The following is a 22852-nucleotide window of genomic DNA, read 5'->3' on the forward strand; positions in this document are numbered from 1 at the left end:
ATAATGTGTTAATTGAACTAAAACATTGGACTGAATCAATACTTAAGCCGACATCTAACACTGTTAATGTCAGGGACCTGGGCCTGGTGAAACAGGAGAAAGGCAACCTTTTCATACAAGTGTTTAAACATTATAAATGCCAAACAAAAAAAAAGAAAGAAAGAGGAATGTGTTTTTCAGTTTTTGGCGTGTGGATCCAGAACCTCCGTAACTTCACCTCTCGTGTGTTTAGTTATTTACAGCCCTGACAACAAAAAGCCTTGAACTGTTCTGCAAACTACACAGCACCCTTTGTGTCACAGGCAAAACAGGAAATCAGGCTTTTGTCCGCTTGAGATGGCATCAAAAAACACCTTGTTTCATCTGTCTTAAGCAATCCCATCTTGACGCCTTCACACGTCCCCATGTGGGGCTGTGCCGCTCCTCAGAACAGATTGGGAAACAGCACAAACGATCTGCCGGGGAAGTCCCAGCGGGCTGCCATAACATGCTCGTTTGCCGACGTACCTCTGTTGCACAGAGCCCATGTTTGATTTCTCTCAGGTCGCCCCTCCTTTTTCTTTCTCTCCTGCTCTCACTCTCACTTCACTTCTATCACTTGCTCATTTTGCTGTCTGTATCACCTACTTTCTTTCTTTCCCTCTGTCCCTGACACACCGTCTCTGTCAGCCTGTTGGCCTGTCTGTCTGCGTCTCTTTTTCCTTTCCTCTCGGGCCTTCCTCCTTTTCTCCCTCTCACCTCCTCCTCCCCCTCTTTCACTTTAGAATACGTGTTAGTTGGCTGTGTGTCTTGTAGAAATGCCAGCAGTGATTGTATCCTTCATCCACAATGCAATGATAAGGCAGGTGTACTCCTGCCCCCTCCATTTTCCTCACCTTCCCTCTCTCCTTTTGTACCTCAGAAATTAGGTATTGCAGTAGCAAACACTAAAAGCAGGCCAAAAGAAAGAAAGATAGAAAAAAGATTAGATTGCCTTTTTCATGTTAGTTTGTGTGTGGCCTTTGTTGACGCCTGGGCAGGTCCGGAGAAAACGCGGTTAATGTTTATTTCCCATCTTAAAGGATGCATCACTACGAGAATTGTGGCTTTTGTTGCCTATTGCCGTGTCCTCTCCCCCACTGATGCAGTGCTGCCAACAAACAATATTTATCTCCTCATTTACTAAAAAAGCACACTGAATTTCCTCCTGGGGGTAAAAAGTAGCAAAGTTTTGCAGAATCAGTTGTTGGATGAGTTGAAAAGTTGCATTACACCTGTTAGCAGAAAAAAACAACAGGTTCCGCTTTGGCGCATACCCCCAAATACAGCCAGCAATAAATAATGAGATTTCATGTTGAGTATTTGTGCACGGGGGACAATGGCTTCCTGATTTCTCAGGTGTAATGCTTTGGTGGATGAATCGCAGGTGTAGGAGATATTGTGTGGTGGATGGAACACAGGTGCCGGAGTTATTTCCGGTCTGCGCCGTTAATCACCAAAGCTGAAGCTGAAATATGGCTTGCATTTTAGCGGTTTTAAAATAGAGTTCCCTTGACGGCATATACTTAGGTGGAGAAATAATAATAATAAGGGCAAGATAAAGTCAAGAGACTGTGAGAATGTTTCACATGAATATGTGCCGCAAAATGTGTTCTGTTTTATCAGCGAATGTGGGCTCAAAGTCTGTAAGATAATAGAAACTAAAAAGGATCTGATGCCGTCTGCCTGATAGCAATAATTTGACAGTTTCAATTCCTATGCAGCAATCAGGGCTTTGATGTAAGGAGCTGATTAATAACTAACTTCACCAATCCCTGTTAAAGGATTTTTATGTGCGTATGCAGCCTTCTAAGTAAGGAGAACAAATGAGCGAGGACGAGCAAAGTCCATCATTTTCCACAAAGCAGGTTAACTTTTTTGGTAGGGCCAGGAACGCATTAGAGAGACATGAAACATTTGTGTAATTGCACTGCTGATTTGAACTCCACATTGATATGTTGTAAATAAACAGAAACACAAGACGATGGGCGTTGTTGTCCGAAAACATGCTGTCAGTCTTCCTGTTGTGGCCCCTGGAAGAGTCATAATGTGACAAAGGTTTACATCAGAAACAGACTGTCTAAATATCTGATTATAAGCTGTTTATCCTCGTTAAATGATGACAACATAGTAACGCCAATACGCAAGTGGCCTCAGATGTGATGTTGGTCAATATCTATTGACAGACAAATCATTGTTGTTGTTCTTTCGTTTCGTCATTGTCCAGGCCCAATGCATGAGGGGCTAAACTGGGAGTGAATGTGATTGGATTTTCAGTCTCCGTCATTAAATTCCCATGCGGGGAATACTAATTCCAGTATTTAGTGCGGTGATGCTAGGGCTTGCTTTCATCTTAAACTGATTCCAGTCTAATTAGATTGGGCATGTGGGGGGTGGTGGATGTATCCGTCTGGACTAATCCCTGCCTCTCTGTCCCAAACATTGTATTATCCAGAGAAAATCCATTGGCTGCAGGCTATTCAAAGGCAGATCTGCCTGAACTGCAGCCTCTGTACTGTATCATCTGGAAAGCTGTGGCTAGAAGGGTGCACTGTGCAGTGAGGGTGGAACCTAATGGTCATGAGTGATGTATGGGTTGCAGAAAACGCCATTTAGAATTTACAGTAAACCTTTTATCGTGTATTCAGGGCAAGACCGCTCACTGCTGCGGCCTCTTTAGCAAAGCTGTGTCTGAACTACTATGAACTACTCTTCTCTTCAGAGGGGCCTTTTTATTCTAGGACAGTGCAGTTAGGTAACAAGATTGGGTGGCCTCCTGAAATACGGTCAGATCGAAATGGTTCTTTTTTTTTTTTTTAAAAATGTTATATTTTGTTTGACCTATAAACAGCAATTTCAGTGGATATGAGTCAGGATTGGCAAACAATACACTCGTGTATGCCCTCGTGTACACAAACACACACGCATACACATTTATTGTGCATAGATCACCCTGTCATTCTGCTTGTGAATTACAGGCGGACCACAGTGAAACGCAGAGTAAAGAGGTCCTTCTTCTAGGCTTTGAGAATGAAAGGCCTTCAGCCATTGTTCTCCACAAAGGTCAAACGCAATTCAATCCCATAATATGGCGAGGGGGGGAGCCCTACCTCGGCAACCGCCTGCGCTTTAAGGGTGAGCAACAGGAAAGGGCCATTCAGCAGAACAGTTGCACCCTGTGAGCCGAGCACATTCGTCAAGGGCGAGGGGTGAAGTCAGAAGGGGGGAGGAAAAAGCTGCTTTTTGAGGCTTTTACATGTCGCGGCTGTTTCACTGCACACTGAAGTGTGTTAAGCGAAACAATAAAGGCCACAACCGATTCTGCCGGAGTGAAAAGATCCTCATCTTCCCCTTCATTTTTGCTGCCCTTGTGAAATTTCATTAGGTGGATTTAACGACTTGTGAATGTCGGCTTTCTCCGTGACCCTGACACTGGTGGCAGACACGTCTCGCTGGCAGGGTGTGATGTATTGTGTTGAGGTTTTTCCTGAGGTGCAATTTTTAATGTGACAGCATCTGTTGACCTCAGATCTAAAAAGTCACCCTCCTGTCTCACACCGACGCGCATTCTGCTTCTTAATAGGATTTTAAAAGCACTATATAGTCAGCAATTTAAAACAACTATTTCTTTATAAATCTATTTCTATCTATAGAAGTGGAAATCTAGCTTCAAATGTTCTGTAGTTTTGCCAATTGGGGATCACCAATCTTGGGTAATAACAGATGTTGTGGCTGCATGTCTGTTTATCCATGGTCGTGATTTGTTATTGTGGGCGTTTCCCTTTTAATAGGAACGGTCCAGAGCTGCACCTGATCAGATCCAGATTAGCAGACACTTCCAAACATAATCCCCTGCATCTGCTTAGAGTCAGATTACCACAAATAGCATAATAACGGGAAATACCCATTGTATGATTTGGAATTTTAGTCTGTCAGTGACTGGAATGACAATTTCAGAGGGATGTTGATACAATACTTATTTTGTTAACAGCATGACACAGGCATACTTGAAAGTTTCGGGAAAAGATGTGTCTTAATTGAAAGCATACCAGGGAAAATACATTTGAAATGAAAATATCCAAGTTTTTTGCTTTAAAGATTGGCAGGGTTTTCCTACAAAACTAATGACTCATACAGAATCATCACTTATGATTTACTTGAAGTGTGTGGAAGTGTATTTATCTACAGAGAGTCTGCCTGTATTTTCTTCTTATTTTCTGTGTTCAGGACGTTAATGGGTGTGTACACTCGCAGAACACAGATGAGGCCAGGGCCAGTGGTGTAATGTAAATACTTAAGTATTTTTTGGAAGTATCTGTACTTTACTTGAGCTTTTATATTTCTGTCAACTTTCACTTTTACTTCACCACATTTATATGTACTGAAGTTAAAGTATTTTACTCCAGTATCTATGAATTTCTGTGTCCTAAGAGTTTTCGTTGCTTCGTTACTAAAAAGAATTAAATAAAATAATCAGAAGGTTGCACGTTAGATCACAGGTTAATCACATAAGGGCACATGCTCTTAAAGCTGCAGTTAATTTTTTGATTTCCACTCAAGCCCAGGCTACACGTTAGCTCAGATGCTATATGCTAGCGACTACATTACACCCAGCGATGAGACCGACATCATGATGGAAACAGAAAATGGCGTCCCACAGCACAAAGAGCGAGTAATGATACCAGGAGGTAAAGATTCATGACAGGTAACTGACCAAAGGTTTTCTTTAAAGCCTCTGAGTTGTGAAGAAGACCTTGTTTTTCATTAAGTGTAATGTACGCTCCATTTTTAAGGTGATGTACAAGTGAAGAAGAAAAAGCTTCATAACCCTCAGAATTCTGACTGTTTGCTTTTCCATTACCAGAATTACTTTTACTTTCAATCTTTAACTACATTTAATATCATATGATTATTTTTGATACATAAGTACAGAAAATATCAGATACTTTAAGACTACTTTTACTCAGGTAATATTCTAACAGGTGACTTTAACTTCTACCAAAGTCATTTTCTGGTAAGATATCTGTACTTTTACTTAGGTAAAGCTTTCAGGTTCTTCATCCACAACTAGTTGGGGTTTTATAAAAAGGTAGCAACCAGGTGTTAGACTGTAAGCAGCAGGCATCCAAGAGACACGGCAATGAAATATGCAAACATAGTGAAGTGACATGCAAAATGAGTGAATCTGAGGTTGGCTTATACTTTCCCTTGCACGGGCAAGCATGTCTACAAACTGAAAACTCTGCATAGTGTACCTTTAACTTAGCATTATGAAGTACATGTTGATTGCACAATGTTGTCGACGTATAGAATAATGACATCATCAGCGTTTAGACTGATTCATAAGCCTTGTTTTTAGTATGTACAAAAATTCTGTCTGCCACCAGGTAAGATCTCCCGGGAAAATGAGGATCGCACTTTTGATTTCTCCGCTAGCTATTGGTGGCTAACCTCAGCTACTAAAGGGTATTAATGTTACTGTAAGCTGTTTTATTGAGTAGCCTCTTAGCGAAATGTCAAGTGAATTTCAGTTTCCTCTGTTAAGCAGTCATGCAGCGTACATCTTGGGCTTTTACTGTGAAAGGTAAGAACAGAAGGAGTTGCATTATTGTTGACAATGTGGGAAGCGAAAAAAGTTTGCCATCTCGGTTCACAGTACGGAGCCTCTGTGTTACTATTTTACTACCTTTTTAAGTATAGACGCAACTCTTAACCCTTGGTTACATTAATATGTCCAGTCGCGGAATCTGTGGATGATGGAACAACCTAAGTAACTGTGGAAAAAAAAATCCTATGTTGTTGGAAGTTGCTAGACTCTGAGGAAAAAGGAAAAAGGGAACTGGCGGTCTTTGCGCCAATGACACCAACAACGGCAACAACAATATCACTTGGCAAGGCAGGGCAGGGCTTTGAAAGGTTGTCTGTTTCCACTTATATAGAAAAAGAACTGTAATGCACTGATAAATAAAACTGTCATTTACAGCAGTTAAAATAAACATACATTCTAAATTACTGCCCAATTGCCAGTCAATCAGATGGATGAAAGAAAAATGAATGAAACTTTACCATAATTAGCTGTATAGACCCTAAAGGGAGTGAAAATCCAATGAAGAAGATTTGATGAGACCAAACTGGTTTGCAGATACAGTTTTTAATGTATCACAACAATGAGCAACAAACATACTTGATGAACTATTTCCAGAAGTTGTTCAAATACCATCTACAATAAACGTCATTTCAACTATGACAACAGGTCTGTGACAAAATAAAAAAAAGGTTTCAAAACCATGTTATTACCGTGATACGGTACAGTTGAGACCTCAAACAGTACAGTAACAAAAACTAATGCGACTACTCTCTATATATAAAACATCAATAACATTTTTGGTTTAGTTTATTTAAAGTTTTAGCCATAGGGGCTTCTTCTTATTAAAACCTCAGGGTGCATTTCCTATGTAACCCAGATGTTGAAGAGTACATATTGTGTAGGATATGATTGCGCCATGAAAATCCCTTTGACATCCAGAAGAACAATTCCAATTTCAACCTTTTGAAGGCTGTCCCCATAAACATGACACAATCCATCCATTTTTTTTTAAAAAGTTCTTTTTTTTTTCTTTTTGGCTGCTGTGCAGTTGCAATATCTATGTACAGTTATATTGTTGGACCATCCTTTTTGTTGGTTTGTTAGCTTTTACCAGTCCTTGGTGTGGAAAGCGTCCTGTCTGATGCTAACATCTTAGCACATGATGCTAGCTGACAGTTCAGTCTTATAATGCTGAGCCACAGAGTGGGGAAAGGCAAAAAGCCAGAGTTGTGAAAGCCTTTGGAATCAGGACAGTCGCTCATGTTTGTACAATGGCAGAATTGCACCTTGGGAGGCCAGGATGTCTCTTATGAAACACAATCGAAAAGTGTCTTCAGGATTAAAGTAAATGTTAAAATACTAAAAATCCAAACAATGACAATTAAAAAGCTCACGCAGAAAATGAAAAACTGACATTTTGCTTTAAACCTTTTGAAAAAAAACAAAAAAAAACACCTTTACAATAATAAAAACAGAAGAGGAAATGTTACTTGATTTCATTGTTTGAAACAATAACTAAGCATGATTTGATTTAACCTGTCAAACAGTTGCATTACATGCTACTTGCTCATCTCAGAATAGGAAATACCAAAAGCAATACATTTTTGCATTTCTTCATATTAATAAATTTGTACCATGCACAGCCAACTACGAATATGTACAACAGCTTAGCTTTCTTTGTTCACAAGCCTTTTTCTTTCATACAAATAGCCTTCTGTTACTTTGGAATGAATCACATTGGTTTCAATTACCAAACTAGAAAGTGATTCGTAAAAAATTGAACACCCTTTGACAGCTTTCACATTCTTAGTTCCACAGCAAAATAACAAAATAATATAAAATAAAAAAGAGCAAAGCAAAGCAATTAATGGATCAGTATTTTGTCTGGTAGAAAGTTGAGAGAATTTATGGCAAGCAAAATAACATTACACAGTAGCAGCAAAACTTTGTAAGGTAATACTTTGCAATGTTGAAATCACTAAATGTGGAAAAAATTAAAAACGTTGACTTTAACTGTAGATCATCAGAAGTGCCCAGAGAATTCATGGGAGGACGTCAACCTATGCACTAAATGGCTGCGCATAGGTGTAACACTGTTTTAAGTCCTACAAGTACATGAAAACGTTTTTTAATATACAACAAAAATGCTGTTGTCCCCCTTTAAAAGCAGCATATTTGCAAACGTAAATGATCATACCATTTTTAACATTGTGACCAACTTGTACCTTAACAGTTTCAAGTATACAGTACTGCTTTCATGGATGCACCAATTGTTAAATAGGTCTCTAGATTGTTAGGCATCAATCCTGTAACAAATATGGACCAATATGCTGCTGCAATAGACACAAATAATAATTAAAACACAAACATACATACAAACAGAAAAAAATTCTATTAAATTAACAAATGGCCTACTCAAATAATAAAAAGACAAATAAAAACAAAATAAGTGCACTATAGTCCAGACACAAGCAGGTACCGTAACAGTACAGCAATTCACAAATGAAAAATGTTATATTCACATAATCCGAGAGAGTCTATCAAAACTAGAGTTATTACCTCTTCAGAAAAGGGTGTGAGCAGAGGTAAAAGTGAGAAGGTAAGAGTTGGCACAGATTAGTATATACTACAAGAAAAAAGGGGTTGGGAAATAGATACAGCTTGTTGTAATACAAACTGGCAAACACAGGGGCATCATACACATTTACTTCACCATTCTAAATTCCCTCAGTGGCAAAACCATACTGTCTTTGTAGGGCAAAACTAAAAGGATATGCACATTGTCCACTGTAACAGTAATATTGTCTCTTGGTACTCTATACACATCAAGGAAATGCGTCCGATAAAGCTTGACATGTTTTGGTTATAAGCCAAGTGTACCCAGGCTTGTTGCTGCTTTAACAAATGAGAAATGTTATGTTCTGACCTGAGAATTTAAAGCTACTGAATTACACCTATCTAAACTAAGAGAGATTCTCTTTGAGGGTTCTGGATCGTCATCCCATACAGTACATGCTAGCATTTGGAAAACAATCCAGCTGAGGTGCAATTTGCTATCGTGAGAGTTTTTGGCTTGAAACAAGCCCCCCCAAGGGAGCCTGTGGGATTTTTTCCTACTCCATGTTTTTGTATACAATATAAGCTCAGTCAAGCATCTGCAACAGTTCTGTCCATAACAAAAATCAATCAATATCTTGCCAGCATATCAATATGGGAAAAACAATCCTGAGTCAATCATTTGGTACTGTAATTTTTTGGGTTAAGAGAAACTTTGGAACTGCAGTTTAAAAAGTCTTATTTTTTTCTTTAAGCAAGGGATCCTTTTGTCACTCCTACACACTGAACATATCCATTCTGATACTACTGAAGCTCGCGTCTAGGCCAGAGGCCGACTTAGCCTTGACTTCCAACGCGTTATCTAAGTCATCCAGCTTCTGGCTTAGCTCATTGTCAGACTCATCTGAACAACTCTCGGTGGGTAGTGAGGTTGGAACCCCTGAGGTGCTGCAGGAAGTTGAGGTAACCGTTGAAGGTGAGGAGAGGGGGGGAGGAGGAGAGGCAGACGGGGAGGAGGAAGCAGCTTTCCGGGCTGTGGTGGCCTGGAACAGGACATTTGGCCAGGACTTCATGGACAAGTGAGAGAGATGAGGAAAGGTGTTATTAGAAGAAGCTGCAGACTGCGAGGTAGATGTGGTGTTAGGAGTAGGGGAGCAGACAGAGTGAGGTAATAATCTAGTATGCTCTTTGGCATTTCTCATTGCTTGTTTGATTGTTTTCTCTTTGTGCAAGCTCGACTGAAGGTGTTGGCCAAGTGCTTCATTCCCGTTAACAACCACATTGCAGGCAACACAAGTGTAGTTGCTCACTGCCTTTCGAAGCACTGTCTCTTGCGGGTCAGTAAAAGGATGTCCGAAGTAACAGAAGGACTTCTGATGACGCACCACAGAATCTTCGTCAGCAAAAATCATCTGGCACTTCCTGCATATAAACTCATGCTTGACGGACGGTACAATAAAAGCGTCTGGAAAATCCATGGTACTTTTGGTATCTGTTTTCGGTTCTTCTTTTGTGCTTTCTTTTGAAGAGCCTTTGTTGGTGTTATCCTTAGCATCTATAGCTTCTTTTGGTTTGAAGGAGTTGGTGGTGGTGCTCTGTATGCTCTGGGGTGTCTTCACATGGGTTGGTTTCTGCTGCTGCTTCTGTTGTTGTTGTTGTTGTTGTTTCTGCTGTTGCTCAAGTTGTTTCTGCTGCTGCTGCTGTTGCTTCTGCAGTGAATCCTGGAGGGACTGCTGGTACTGCTGCAAGAGGGCGGTTGGGGAGAGACCAGCGGCCATGGCAGCTTGTGGGACTGCTGCTGGGCCATATGGAAACAGGCTCTCCATTCCACACAGTGGTGGGAAGTAGCCCCCTGTTTGGACCCCTCTAGGAAGCTGGGGAGAGAAGCAGTTGGGAAATCCAGGTAGAAAGTAGGGCAGGAACTGCCCCCCCAAGAAAGAGCTTGGATCAGTCGCGGCAAGAGCATTCTGAAGCGCCTGAAGCTGTGTTGCGTCTAGTTGAGTCTCACTTCCTGGTTTCCCTGGAGCTGGACATAGTTTCTCCCTTTTCTTGGCCATGCTGGGGGTCTCGGGGCGTGAGCCGCTCTCGTTCTCTCTGTCCTTCACCTTCATCTGAGGTGGCTTGTCTCCTGGTTTCTTGCTGCTGTCTCTCTCTGAGTCTTTACCTTGCTGCTCTGTATGATTTACTGCTGCCAAAGGTGTGGAGGGAACAGGAGGAGGAAGAGGAGGTTGAGGAGGAGGAGGAGGAGTCTGCAGAAGAGTCTTGGTTGGGGTAGTGCTGAGAGACATGGCAGGAGAGGGGGTGGCTGGTGTAGGGAACCCAAGCATGCCAGCACCGGGAGACGCTAAAGCTGAAATACAGTGGTATATAAATATGGAAATATTCAATATTTTAATATTCAACCCCAAATCACTATGGAAATTTTTTTTGTATGACAAGATAATGATGCTTAATTTGTCACTGGCTGAGTCTTTCTTGTTAAGATTTTGTTATGGATCAAAACTGTCACATGCGCTTTATGATAATTTCAATCTGCCAATATATTATAATATAAATATACCAAACCTACAATAAGGGGAAAAACAAACAACACAAACAAAAGCCATGATATAGATACATTTGTTGTAAAAAATCTCTGAATTATCAATTAGCAGTTCAACTCTGATGATGACATTATGCATGCACTAACTCCAACCATTTTGATTTTAAAATAGTTTTAAAAAATAAGACTTTTTGACAAACACCACTGTGATACAGAATAAACAGTAGTATAGTAGAATAAAATAGTGCATGATCAAGCTCAGTTCATAAAGCTTCTGGTCTATTTAACTTTTTTATCACTGTTCGTCATACTAACTCACCAGGTGTGTTGGGTGGGAAAACCGGAAGTGATGATGGCCCATTGACCCCAGGAAGTAGCACTGGCGGAAGGCCAGATAACCCTGGGTAGCCTGAGGGTAGGCTGAGGCCATGAAGTGCATTATTGTTGTCCACTGCAGTCTGTTGCTGCTGGCCAGGCAGGCTGAGTCCCTCACCAGCTTTCTTCATGCGGTCCAGCTCTTGCTGGGCCATCAGTTGACGGACAGTGGTTGGTGCTAGGTAGTCCTTTTCTCTATCTACCTGGTTTCCCAGGGTTTCTTGCACTTTGGTGATGTGCTGTTTGGAGAAGATGTGATCTCGGACGGACATCCGGGCAGTGTACTTTACACCACACAAAGTACACTCAGGCCTGGGCCCCTCTGGTGAGCCTTGACTTATCATGAATGGCTTTCCAATGTTAATCTTGAATTTCTTTTCTTTAGCACGGGCATTCTGGAACCAAACCTGGACAACACGCTTGGGGAGTCCAATCTCATTACCAAGCATTTCGCACTCTTGCATTGTGGGAGTGCGGTAGTCACTAAAACAGGCTTTGAGGACTTTAAGTTGCAGGTTACTCATCTGGGTCCTGAATCGTTTGTGGCCTGGCCTGTCCCCGGCATTGCTGCCTTTCCCGGACTTGCTGAAGGGGTTACCTGCCCCAAATGGACTAGGGGAACTGGGATCAGCTAGACTTGACGATTCACTCCTGTCATTGAAGTCATCCATTTCATCATCTCTGGAGCTATAGTAAGAGTCACAGTCCTTTCCAGAGAAACTGAGGGCGGGGCTCACCATGCTGAATTGGAACCTTTCATTGCCACCATCAGAATTTGGTGCCAGGCCACTCTTGTTTTCACTCAGCTTGTCCCCTCCGTTGGCTGTGAGGCTCTCAACCTCATTGTTATTACCCTCATCTCCAGTTGTAGCATCACTAATGGCTGTATTAATAGATGACGTCTCATCAAAGTCCATCTTATTGAAATCATAAGATGAGGCTTCTGCTGAATTAACATTAGGCCCTTCAGTTTCATCACAGTTTTCAGCTTTTAAGGATGAAGGGCTTATGAAGTTTTTTAATTGTGCCTCAGATGGTTTGACTGGAGTTGAGGATGCAGCAGGAAGCTCATACTCATTTGGCTCAGTCTTGGTAGGCAGCTGTGGGTAGTCAAAGAAATTATACTTATTTGGGCTTTCACCTCTTTCATTGTCTTGATTCATCATTGGGCTTGGTGGCAAGCTAAAGCCTGCCTGCTTAGCATCATGCCAGTGTCTAGATCGTATGTGGCTATCCAGGGCAGATTTAGCCTTGAACAGTGCTCTGCAAAAGGGACATTTCTTGTGGGACTGGGAGGGCCCTATAGCCCTGAACTGCCCCTTCCTCTCTCTTGCACGAGTGTTTTGGAACCAAACTTGCACAACTCTCTTTTTCAAGCCAACCTCTCGTGCAATGTGGTCCAACATCTTCCTTGTTGGGTTAGAGTCAAGTAGGTATTTGTCATAGAGAATCTCCAGTTGTTCTGGTGTGATGGTGGTTCTCAAACGTTTATCTCTGTGTTGCTCTTCACTACTGTTTCCACCATCTTTGTCGTTAGCACTTTCATCTTTATCATCCAGTTTTCTCTTCATTGCCCCAGAGCCTGCAGCAGAGGCCAATCCAGAGCCACCCTGAGAAGGCATTTGAGAGAGGCCTCCAGATAACAGCTGGCTAGCCATTAGGGGGTTGTTTGGGTCAAATATCATATAGGGCATATCAATGGGTCTTTCGAGGAATTGAGAGTGAAGGAATTGGTTTTGGGCAGCTAAGAAATGCATGTGCTGGTGCTCCTGCCATAGCTCTACAGTGGGGAATGCAATCTTACACTGGTCACACTGGTACTGAAGCATCTGGTGAGGGAGGCTGTTTGTGAGTGAGGAAAGGGCAAGGGAGAGTGGACTTGAGGGCACTGCAGCTGCCTGTGGCTGGGAATGGGGTCTTGACATTTGTGGCTGGGGAGCTTTCTGAGGAGGGGGCTGTGGTGTGCAGGCCTTCGATGGTCTGGGTTCTGGTAGGGACTTGATCACAGGCGAGGGTGCAGTCTCAGTTTGTTTAGGTTCAGTTTCAGGGGCATTGTCTGGCTTGGGGGAAGTTTTCCCAATGCTGGCACGGGGAGAGGCCATCACAGGGGAGCTTGAGCCAGAGCTGCTGGCAGTTCCTTGGGACTGTTTGGATGGCTCTGAAGGTATATGGATAGTCTTAGCTGGACCTTGCTCAACAGTATCTATGTATTCCTCACAGATGTTGTCCTCATTACCTTCCTCGTCTTCATCCTTATAACACATCTTTTTCTGGTGAGTGATAAGGTCAAAAATGCGTGGGAACACGATGTTGCACTTTTTACACTGGTACTGCATGTTGCTGGTTCTGATGTATCGTTCATTGGTCAGCTCTTTTTTCTCATTATCTTTAGAATCTGCCTGGTTTTCGTAGCTTTTGCGAGCTTTCTGGCGGGCATTCTGGAACCACACCACAATGACCCGCGTTGGTAGGTTGAGCACAGTGGAAAGTTGCTCAATCTCATCATCCTTTGGATAGGCATTAGTGTCAAAGAAATCTTGAAGTACCCTCAACTGGTAATCAGTGAATCTGGTCCTGGAGGACCTCTTGTTGAAGGCTGAGTCAGTTCTGTAGTATTCATGTGCATTGAGCTGGGGCTCCATTCGAATATCTTCCAATGTAGTAATGGGAGGAATATTAAAATTGTAGGGAGAGTCTTTACTCCGCTGTCTCTCTTTAAAGAGGGTGTTACGGAACCAGTGCTTTATGACTTTTTGGGGCAAGCCAGACTTCTCTGACATCTCCTGAATTTGCTCTTCATTGGGGGAATTGTTGATGTCAAAGTTGGCACGGAGGATCTTAAGCTGGTCATCTGTGATACGGGTGCGTGGTCGCTTAAACTGGGACTGGCGGAGGAAGTTTGGATCTAGACCCAATTGTTGCTGGCAGAGCTGTGTAAGGTCTGTGGAAAGAGAGTCCATAGTGGGCAGCTGAAGGGCAAGCTGAGGGGGCAGGCCCGGGTGCTGGACGGACTGCATCATTAGGGGTGGGAAAAGGGGCAAATCCAAGGGAACTGGGAGCTGCACTTGGGGAGGTGCAGCAGGGGCACTAGGTGGTGGAGGAGGGGGTGGTGGCTGGGGCGGTGGTGCCTGGTGAGATGGTTGGTGTGGGGTCTGATGGGGGACAGGAGCCGGTGAAGGTACTTGGGTTTGGGGCTTGGCCATTGATGTGGAAGGAGGCTGAGGAGCTGTAACTGGGGCTTGAGTTGGAGGTGGTGGAGGAGGAGGAGGTGGTGGCGGTGGTGGTGGTGGAGTCTCTGGTGATGCAGGGTTTATTGGATAGAGTTTGTCATAGGCCTCTCTGTACTGCTGGGCAAACTTTTCCAGCTCCACATATGGGAAAAAGTGACTGTGCACATGTTCCTGGTGGCTTTTGAGAATAAGCATATTGGAAAAGAGTTTTCCACACATCCCACACTCAAGTTTATCAGTGTTCATTTCCACTTGTTCAACTCCGTCTTTGTTTTTCTTTTGGTTTTTCTGTCTGTTTTCATTGTACTGGATGACTAGTTCAAATCCAAAGTTCTCTAGTAGTGCTTTGGCTGCATTGCCCCTTGCTCCTGACACAATACGTGGAGGAGGAATCAATGGCTCTGAGAACTTTGATTTTCTAGGGTCTTTGTTGTCTTTATCATTTAATGCATCACCTGCATTTTCCACTTTTGCTCTGTTTTCCTGTTTTTCTAGTTGGTCCTCTGCCTCTCTTGACATCTGAATTTCTGAAACTGACACAGTGCTTGACTCCATTTTGGATTTGTGGTTCTGCAGTTGCTGGTTTTTCTGTTGCTGAATTTGCGACTGTGTCTGTGAGGCTTGCTGCTGCTGCTGCTGTTGTTGTTGCTGCTGAGCCTGTTGCTGGGCCTGAGCCTGCTGCAGCTGGTGTTGCTGTTGCATCTGCTGCTTCAGGTCCTCTAGGAATGATCCAGTAAGGCCAGGCATTCCAAAAGCTGCTGCTGAGTGCAGCGCAAGTTCTGGGCTAAGGTTGAACTCTGCTCCTGGGATGTAGAAGGGGAAGAGGAACTGTGGCTGTTGAAATTGCAGCAGTGCTTCTGGGGTCATTGGAAAATGGGGAAAGAAAGCTGGATTAAGGAACTGAGGCTGGAAGAAGGCAGCCTGTTGCTGGAGTTCATGTTGAAGCTGCAGTTGCAGTTGGGCTGAGGTCTGCGCTGACTGGTGGCTGCTGGCTTGTGCTGAAACATGGTCAGTAGTTGCTGTTTGTTTTGTGTTGTTGCTGCTGTTAGCTTCTTTGGGTTCCACAGTGTTTTCTTTGTTAGCAGAGGGCGTTCCACTTCTAGCAGTGTCTGAGTTGCTGTTGTTCCCTTGTGTGCTTGGGGCTGGGCTCTTTGCAGGCACTGGACCACTAGTGCTACTGCTGCTCATTTCGCTTTTGGCTGTTCTGGCTTTGGTCTGGTGGAGCACTGACCTCATATGAATTTCAAGTGTTGAGCTTTGGCTGTAGGCAACATTGCAAATATTGCATTTGAATGGTTTGTTGTCAATGCTGTTGCTTGTCTCTTGTGGAACTGGGCTTGACGCCTCTTGAAGAACCTTCTTCAACTTATGCAAGTGGGAAACTGAATTATAGTGGACTAGCAGGATGTTCTTCTGGGTGAAGGACTCCTTACATACTGTGCACTTGTAAGGCCGAGAAGGGTCCAAAAATTTCTCCATTGTAAAGTTGGGCCCTTTTCTAAATGGTAGGGTCCGTTTTGGTTCTGCTCCCATGTCATCTAGTAGAGAGCTGCTGTCACTTCCTGTAGGACTGGGTTTCTCTTCCTGGTCCATTTCATCATCTTTGTCCAAGTCATTGTCAAAGGCCTGAGCTTCCTCCAAGGCCCTTGCTTCACTCTCAGTGATATCTCCATTCAGTGGCAGATTTCCTATGAGTTGCTGCACCTCAGCTTCACTAAGTTCAGGATGTCCATTTTCTAAGTGCTTCCTGAGGGCCAGGAATGTCCTGAAGCTGCGCTGGCAAAGGCTGCACATAGTGGCTGCTCTGATGGCATGGTACTGGGAATGTATCTGAAGCTTCTGCATTGTCTTGAAGGCCAGGCTGCAGTGGTTGCAACGATATTTGTAGACATGACGATCAGATACTGAGAGCTGCTGTTGTTGCTGCTGGAGCCTTTGGAGCTCATTGAGATGGTCCTGTAGAGTATCAGGGGACTTGCTATCATGTCCTAACCCACTGGCTCTCTTCCAGCCTGGGGCCTCTGAGGCCTCCTTTGGGGGCTTGAGTTCCTCACCCTGCAGGTCCAATTCATTCTTGTCTTGACTAGCCAGCTCATCCTTTGAGATGTTTCCTAAAAGCAGAAAATACAATTTAAAGTAAAATACAATGCATCATTTACTTATCATAGTTCACCAGCAAAATGACAATTTGTATTTCAATTACTCTCTGCATGTTGGGTTAAATTTGTGACGAAAACTTTTTTTTGCATGCCTCCATGGTGAATGGAGAATCCAAAAAAGGTGAACATTCATGAATTGAAGTCATTGGGGATCCCTTTATCCAAACACTCTCAGTTTATGTAGTATAATCCAAGTCTCAGTTATCTAGTCAAGTGCTAAACTTCCTAAACACATGCACTTTTGCTAAAACATTACAATATAAATCACTTTCGCCTACACACGTGTCTGCCCCAACACGCTACCTGGCCACGCATGAGACTATTTGTACTTATGTGTTTGAAACAGTAATGTTTTAGCGAAAATGCATGCCTTTGGGAAGTACTGAGCATACTACTGGATAAATGAGACTTGGATTATACTGCAGGAGCTGTGTTTGAGTTCGTAAAAAGATGTGTTGAAATAGTTTTGCTGTTGTTAAACATGGTCATCATTTATTTCAATTCATGAAGAATGTTTGCCTTTTTTTTGGATTCTTCGTTTGTCATGGAGGCTTATGAGAAAAATGTTTACTTAACAAATTCAAGGTTTGTGGTCATTTTGCTAGTGAAGTATTCCTTTATAGTTTTACATGTATGTATCCATATATTTAAGTTGAACGGTATTATAACCTGGACAACAAATTAGTGACCGAATAAAAACAATCTAAGTATAAAATTTTGCTCACCTTGAGACTTTCCTGACCCATCAGTAAGAGAGGTAGAGGAATCCATTAGAGACAGACCTTTGTCTTGTCCAGTTTGGGGATGCATTATATTGTTCGGTGTTGCCGTGTCAGGTCCGACAACCTATAAAGACAAAAGAAATGCCCTCATTATCATATACATTCGTAAATAATGATATGATATCGTAGAGTCTATTTCAAGTATTTTAAAGATAGAATTTGCTCTTCTCAGTCAACAACAATGATCAATGTCATGGCAGTATCTCATCTAAGACCTTGCCCTAAACCACACAGGAGACGAGAGGTAGGACTGGACAATTCTAACAAAACAATTTCCATTTTTCATCACATGTTCACTTTTCAAGATGAATACTAAAAACTGAAAAAAGAACAATTTGTTGTAGATGTCTAAACACTTCATAAATGACAAAAGAATTAGCAAATTTGCAAAAACACATTTTAGCTTACACACGCAAACACACAAATTGTCGTAATCATTACTTCAACATACAGTCATAATCAGCTTTTCCACGCAGTCAGGAGCCACGCTGTGAAGGTGGGTGAGATGCAGCTGCAGGTGAATCTTGTTGCTCAGGACATCCTGGCACAGTGGGCAGCGAATTACTGGCTGCATGGAATGCTGGGACATCACATGGAGCTGCATACGGTTGGCATCTTTACTGCTGTAGTTGCAATATGGACACTGCTGAACCTAAAGAAAAACAACAACAACAAAAAACAAGATGGTGTGATAAGTATCTGATTGGGAGTGGAGAAAAAGAACATCCTGTGCAATGAAGAAATTAATCCAAGAACAGGAATTACTTTTTGCACAAGATGTACTCCTCATTCTTACACAACAGAGCCATTACCGTAGCTGGCTGGCTTTCTAATACCTGCCTCACGAAAGATGTCAGATTTAACTTTTGAAAAACAAACAAGGGTCACATTGTTTCTCCTGCAATGTTAGGAGTGAAAATAACCGCACATCTACAAAATGGAATTTAATTCTTACAAGGATTTCCTGTTTTTCACTGCCCACTTTCCTCATCCCGCCACATCCGCCTCCCCCCCCTTAACACAGAAAATGTAGATGTTTCATGTAATTCACTTAAGTCTCTCAACTCATGCAATTTTATTAGCAGAAAACACGATTGGCCAGAATTTCTAATCAGTATTACAGATGACAAAGGTGTGTACTCTCTCTAGCTGCGCCTTGCCCTCATTACAGGGAGTACTCTGAACATAGCTGCCTCCCCACCACCTGTCTTAATAGAATCCATTTCTGAAATGACTAAGTCCTCCCTCCTTGCAGGGCCCAGAACCAGACGAGCTAATACTTCATAATCTAATTTAAAAACACATATAATTTAAAGAGATGCAAAAAGGGGGAAAGAAGTAGGGAGGGAGGCCTAAGGCTAGTGCAGGTATTCCACTTAAGAACACAAAGACCGGCCTACTGTGCTTGATGCTAAAAAGCTCTGTCAGGGAGGGAATGGTGGGCTGCGTTTAACCCTTTGATAGAAAGCTGGCGCCAGCAATTGCTAAATGCTTAGCTTAGCATTTCTGCGTCTTGCAGTTCATAAGTGTCTTCCCATTAGCTCATCCCACAGTGACAGTGAAGGTTAGATTTCATTAGTGCTTATAAAGGAGAACCTGCCTCATTAACTGTTAGCTTTCTGTACCTGAGCGGTAAAAATTTATTTGGGATATGAATTGCCAGATATACGCTCTCAAAAGATGCACACAAAGCTCCATAACCTGCTGATGTCTTTAGAAAGGTGAAAACAGTTACAAGTCCTTGGTTGGTCCTCTTTGAGTTGCCACAAACTACACCGGTAACATTTTCAAGGTTGTTGCTTTTGCAGCAAAACTGTCAGTTTCCTTTAGATATTCTACAAACCTTTACCTGCTCATTGGCAGAGGTCTTCCCCTCAGCAGACTTTGGCCTTTTTGGTGGACTTTCAATTTGTCGATCTGGCAGGAGGGAATGTTTAACCATGGCGTTCGGTCCGGTAACCTCTTTGGATGTGGCGTTCACTCCTGGCAGATGATGGAGGGAGACAGAGAGAATATAAGCATTACAGATGACAGCAACGATATAAAAATACAACAAAGCTGCAAAATTGCAAAATGATTGATGGCGAAACCGTTGATGTATTTTTTAAATGGAGCTTTTTGGACTGAGCGTTGAAGCAAAATGACACATTTAACATAAGAGTTGAAAGAGAGTAACAGGGCCATGTCACATTGATATATGGCATCCCATAGATCACACGTACATACTGTATGAGAAATGGGAATATTATTCTGGAATATATCACGTATATAAAAATGACACAATTGAGCGAATGAATTGAAATGTCTGACATTTTGTGGCGTGTGGTGTTACATCACAAAGTGGTCAAACGACGATTAATAAACACGCAATAGGTGAATAAGACAAACAAGTCCACCTAATTAATATTCACTGGGACATAGGTGATGATTTTAGAAAATGATTTGACACCAAAAACATGGATACAAGCACAGGCTGCATTATTCACATTCATATACACTGACGTGTTTCTGCCCTGAGGACACGTGAAATGGAGAAAACTCGGGCAGGCTCATTATCACAGCACGACATACATTAAATGTTATGGTAATATTATACACTTCATTAGTTCATATACATTCCCCCAGCTGCCTCAACAACTTCTCTGTCTGTACAAGATGCTAAATTTTCGGGGCTTGGTCACGGCTGGTGGTACAGTAGCAGCACTGCATGTGTGTGTCTATTTGTATGTGTGCGTGTAAGCGTGTGTGACGTTAACAGCAGGGCTCAATGTGGAGAGATCAGCCTCTGGTTGTATTTAGTAAATGCTGCAGCCACTGATAAATCTTTCATTAGCCTCATCCTGAGATACAAGCCATGCAGGCCCTGCTATACTCTGCCACTGCAATTTACCCACTCGGCACAACACAAAGACACAGCAACAGCAACTCTCCCTCCCTCCTCTCCTTCCCCCCCATCTCCCTTGCTCTCTTCCTCCCTCTCTCCCTAAGCCATCACCACCACCACCACCACCACCACCCCCCTCCTCTTGCCTCCCCTCCCTCGTCTGGTCACTCAAGGCAATATGTGAGCCTCACTCTTGCGAATCAACGCTTCACGCTAGATGCACAAATGGAAAAAAAGGGAAATCAAAGCACTGATACATGGAGAGGGGGTTGAAAAAAAACATTTTGTATTTCATATTATTCTGTGGCTCGTGTTTGTATTGGGCGCATATCAATTCCTCCGGCCCGTTCATGCATTTTAATTCTGTTGCATTAAGTAGGCGTTCCACTTATTTTATTTGTAATCCCCTATATCTGGAGCCTGAAATATTGGCCTGTCAAGGAAAGTGACAAGAGAGAGAGGGAGGGAGGAAGAAAGGAAGAAAGAGAGAGAGAGGGGAGAGAAAAAAAACACAAGGGCACAATGTGAATTTCCAAGAACATCCGCGAATTGCTCTGCAGCTCAGAATAGCGAGGTAATCTCGTCTTCTGCTGCCTGTGATGGCCCCTGCAGGGCTCGCGTGTGTGTCTATGTGCATGTATGTGTGCGCGTTACGTGCTTCATGACAGGCCTCTGACACTCCATTGGTCGGAGCGGTCCAGCCTGGAAGCACCCGTCATATCACCTGACCTTTCCGAAGCCTGCGCCCCGCCTCCCGTATTTATTATGACCATTTCTAATTTCAACTTTCAATTTTTGCCTCCGTCTTCCAGTCAATTTGCAACTAAATTACATCCCCTGCAAAAGGAGATGAGGCGATTGTCAGACAAGGGGCTGCAAACACATTTACAATGCGGCGGGGGAAAGAGCCCACAGATCACCATTGATTACTGTCATATTGAATGTAAATGTATGTTTGTGTAGCGTGTGTGTGCGTGCGTGTGCAACACCGAGATCTGTCCTTCTGGTTTAGATTCGTCTTCGACCTCTTGCTTTCATCAACACTTATGACACTCATGCAAAGAAAAACAGTTGGTTAACCTTGAATGTTGAGAGAGCAGTTCTCTCTATGGCCACTTAGCCACTTTAAATGCCAAGCCCTGCCAGTGAATAATAAAGTTGTTTTGAGGCATAGAATTGCATTCAAAATTGTAGAGTGTCCTCCAAGGATATAATCACCTGTAACACAAATAAACACAATGGCTGGCAAATCCCAAACTCTATCCACAAATGCGTGAGAGAAAATGTACATATGCTTGTGTAGCTTCATATTCTCGCCTTCAGTCGTGCTCAAATAATTAGAGAGAGATAATGTGAGTGAGCAGGATTGAGGACAAGACAGGAGCAGAAGACTCCTCTCATTTTCCTTTGTCTCTGAGTCTGCGCCCCGCACTTAATGACTGTGTCCTTTTCCCTCCTCCTCCCTGTTCTTTTCCCCTCCCTTCCCACCTTCCCTCCATCCCTTCATCTTTAGGTGGGCTCCACCAGCTGCAGCCCAGTGAAGCGGAGGGGCAGAATAAACCTGACACCGTCCCCCCCCCCCACCAATGACAAATGTCTGCATGCAGCAGGACCTTGCTTGATTAGATAAATCAAAAGGTGATTTATGACACTCAACCCCTTTTGCATTGCAGGGGGAGAGAGCGGCACACTCACCACCCATCTTTATTTGCAACTGTCAATGGTGTTTAGGGAGCTGCGTATACACACGCTTATATACACGCAAGTGGGCGCTCAAATGGAGAGAAGTACAGAGCAACAGAGGGAGAGGCAGAGAAATGTCGGGAAAAGGAGGGAAGAACAAGGAAAAAAATGATAGAGAGGGACAGAGGAGCCCATAGCTCTAAATACCTCAGGATATTTCTGTCCCAAATTGTTCCTCAAAAGGCAGGAGGACCGGCAATACCATCACAGCTAATGCTTTTCCCGCGGATCTATTTTAGAATCTGCCCTTTTGTGTCGGAAAGGGTGAGACATTTTGTGCAAACTGAACCAAGCAAATGAGATTTTCACACAAACAAGCATATCATTGAATCCTTATATCTCCCCAACTATGACTTTATATGAAATCAACTACATCTTGAAGCTGGGCTTTCAAAACAATCAAAGCGTACCTAGTGCAATCTTTTTTCTCTCTTTTACAAGCCACAAAACAATTAGATTCCATTCCTGACATTTCATTTCATGAAAATAAGGAAAAAAAAGACCCACAAACATAGAGCAGAGAGTGGGGGGGGTGGGCTGTCAATTAAGAAGGAGCAGGCTGGGTGGCGGCAGCTTGGATTTAGTATTCAATTTAGCTGTCCTGAGCCCTGGCAGACTGGCTAAGGTTACGGAGTAGTAAATCTAGGAGGGAGAGCTGGCCAAAACAGGCCAGGGAGGGCCGGCCAGCATGATTTACTGGCCTACTGCTCTGAGGTTACGCATTAGGCTGACCCCCGGTCACCTGATAACATTACAGCAACACACTCTGAACCCCAAACTCCCACTGAAGCACTCAGCAGGCCCAGATCTAGCCGGAGGGAGGTAGAGAGAGACACAGAGAGAGAGAGAGAGACTGGAAAGAAGTGAGATGTAGAGAGGCAGAGATGGAGAGAGGAAGAGAAAAGGCTGTTAAACAGCAGCTGTCTTGTAGTTTGTGTTTTTTTTAATGACTAGCCCTCCTTTCTCTTCCATCTCC

At 43.0% G+C, this 22852-nt stretch overlaps 1 protein-coding gene across 4 annotated transcripts in view; it reads right to left on the reverse strand.

The window, feature by feature from the left end:
* Window positions 1-6150: 6150 nt before the first annotated feature.
* The window catches only part of zfhx4 (zinc finger homeobox 4), an 87181-nt gene continuing 70479 nt past the window's right edge, over window positions 6151-22852 (reverse strand). For all 4 annotated transcript variants that reach the window (XM_050056742.1, XM_050056740.1, XM_050056741.1 and 1 more), the window contains exons 8-12: window positions 19099-19232; window positions 17701-17901; window positions 17193-17313; window positions 11023-16419; window positions 6151-10511 (exon numbers count right to left, since the gene is read on the reverse strand). In XM_050056742.1, coding sequence (XP_049912699.1) covers window positions 8938-10511; window positions 11023-16419; window positions 17193-17313; window positions 17701-17901; window positions 19099-19232 — 7427 coding nt within the window. In that variant the 3' untranslated portion in view covers window positions 6151-8937. The remainder of the gene's footprint in view (window positions 10512-11022; window positions 16420-17192; window positions 17314-17700; window positions 17902-19098; window positions 19233-22852) is intronic.

The sequence above is a fragment of the Epinephelus moara genome, chromosome 11 (assembly GCF_006386435.1).
Source record: "Epinephelus moara isolate mb chromosome 11, YSFRI_EMoa_1.0, whole genome shotgun sequence".
Taxonomy (NCBI): Eukaryota; Metazoa; Chordata; class Actinopteri; order Perciformes; family Serranidae; genus Epinephelus; species Epinephelus moara.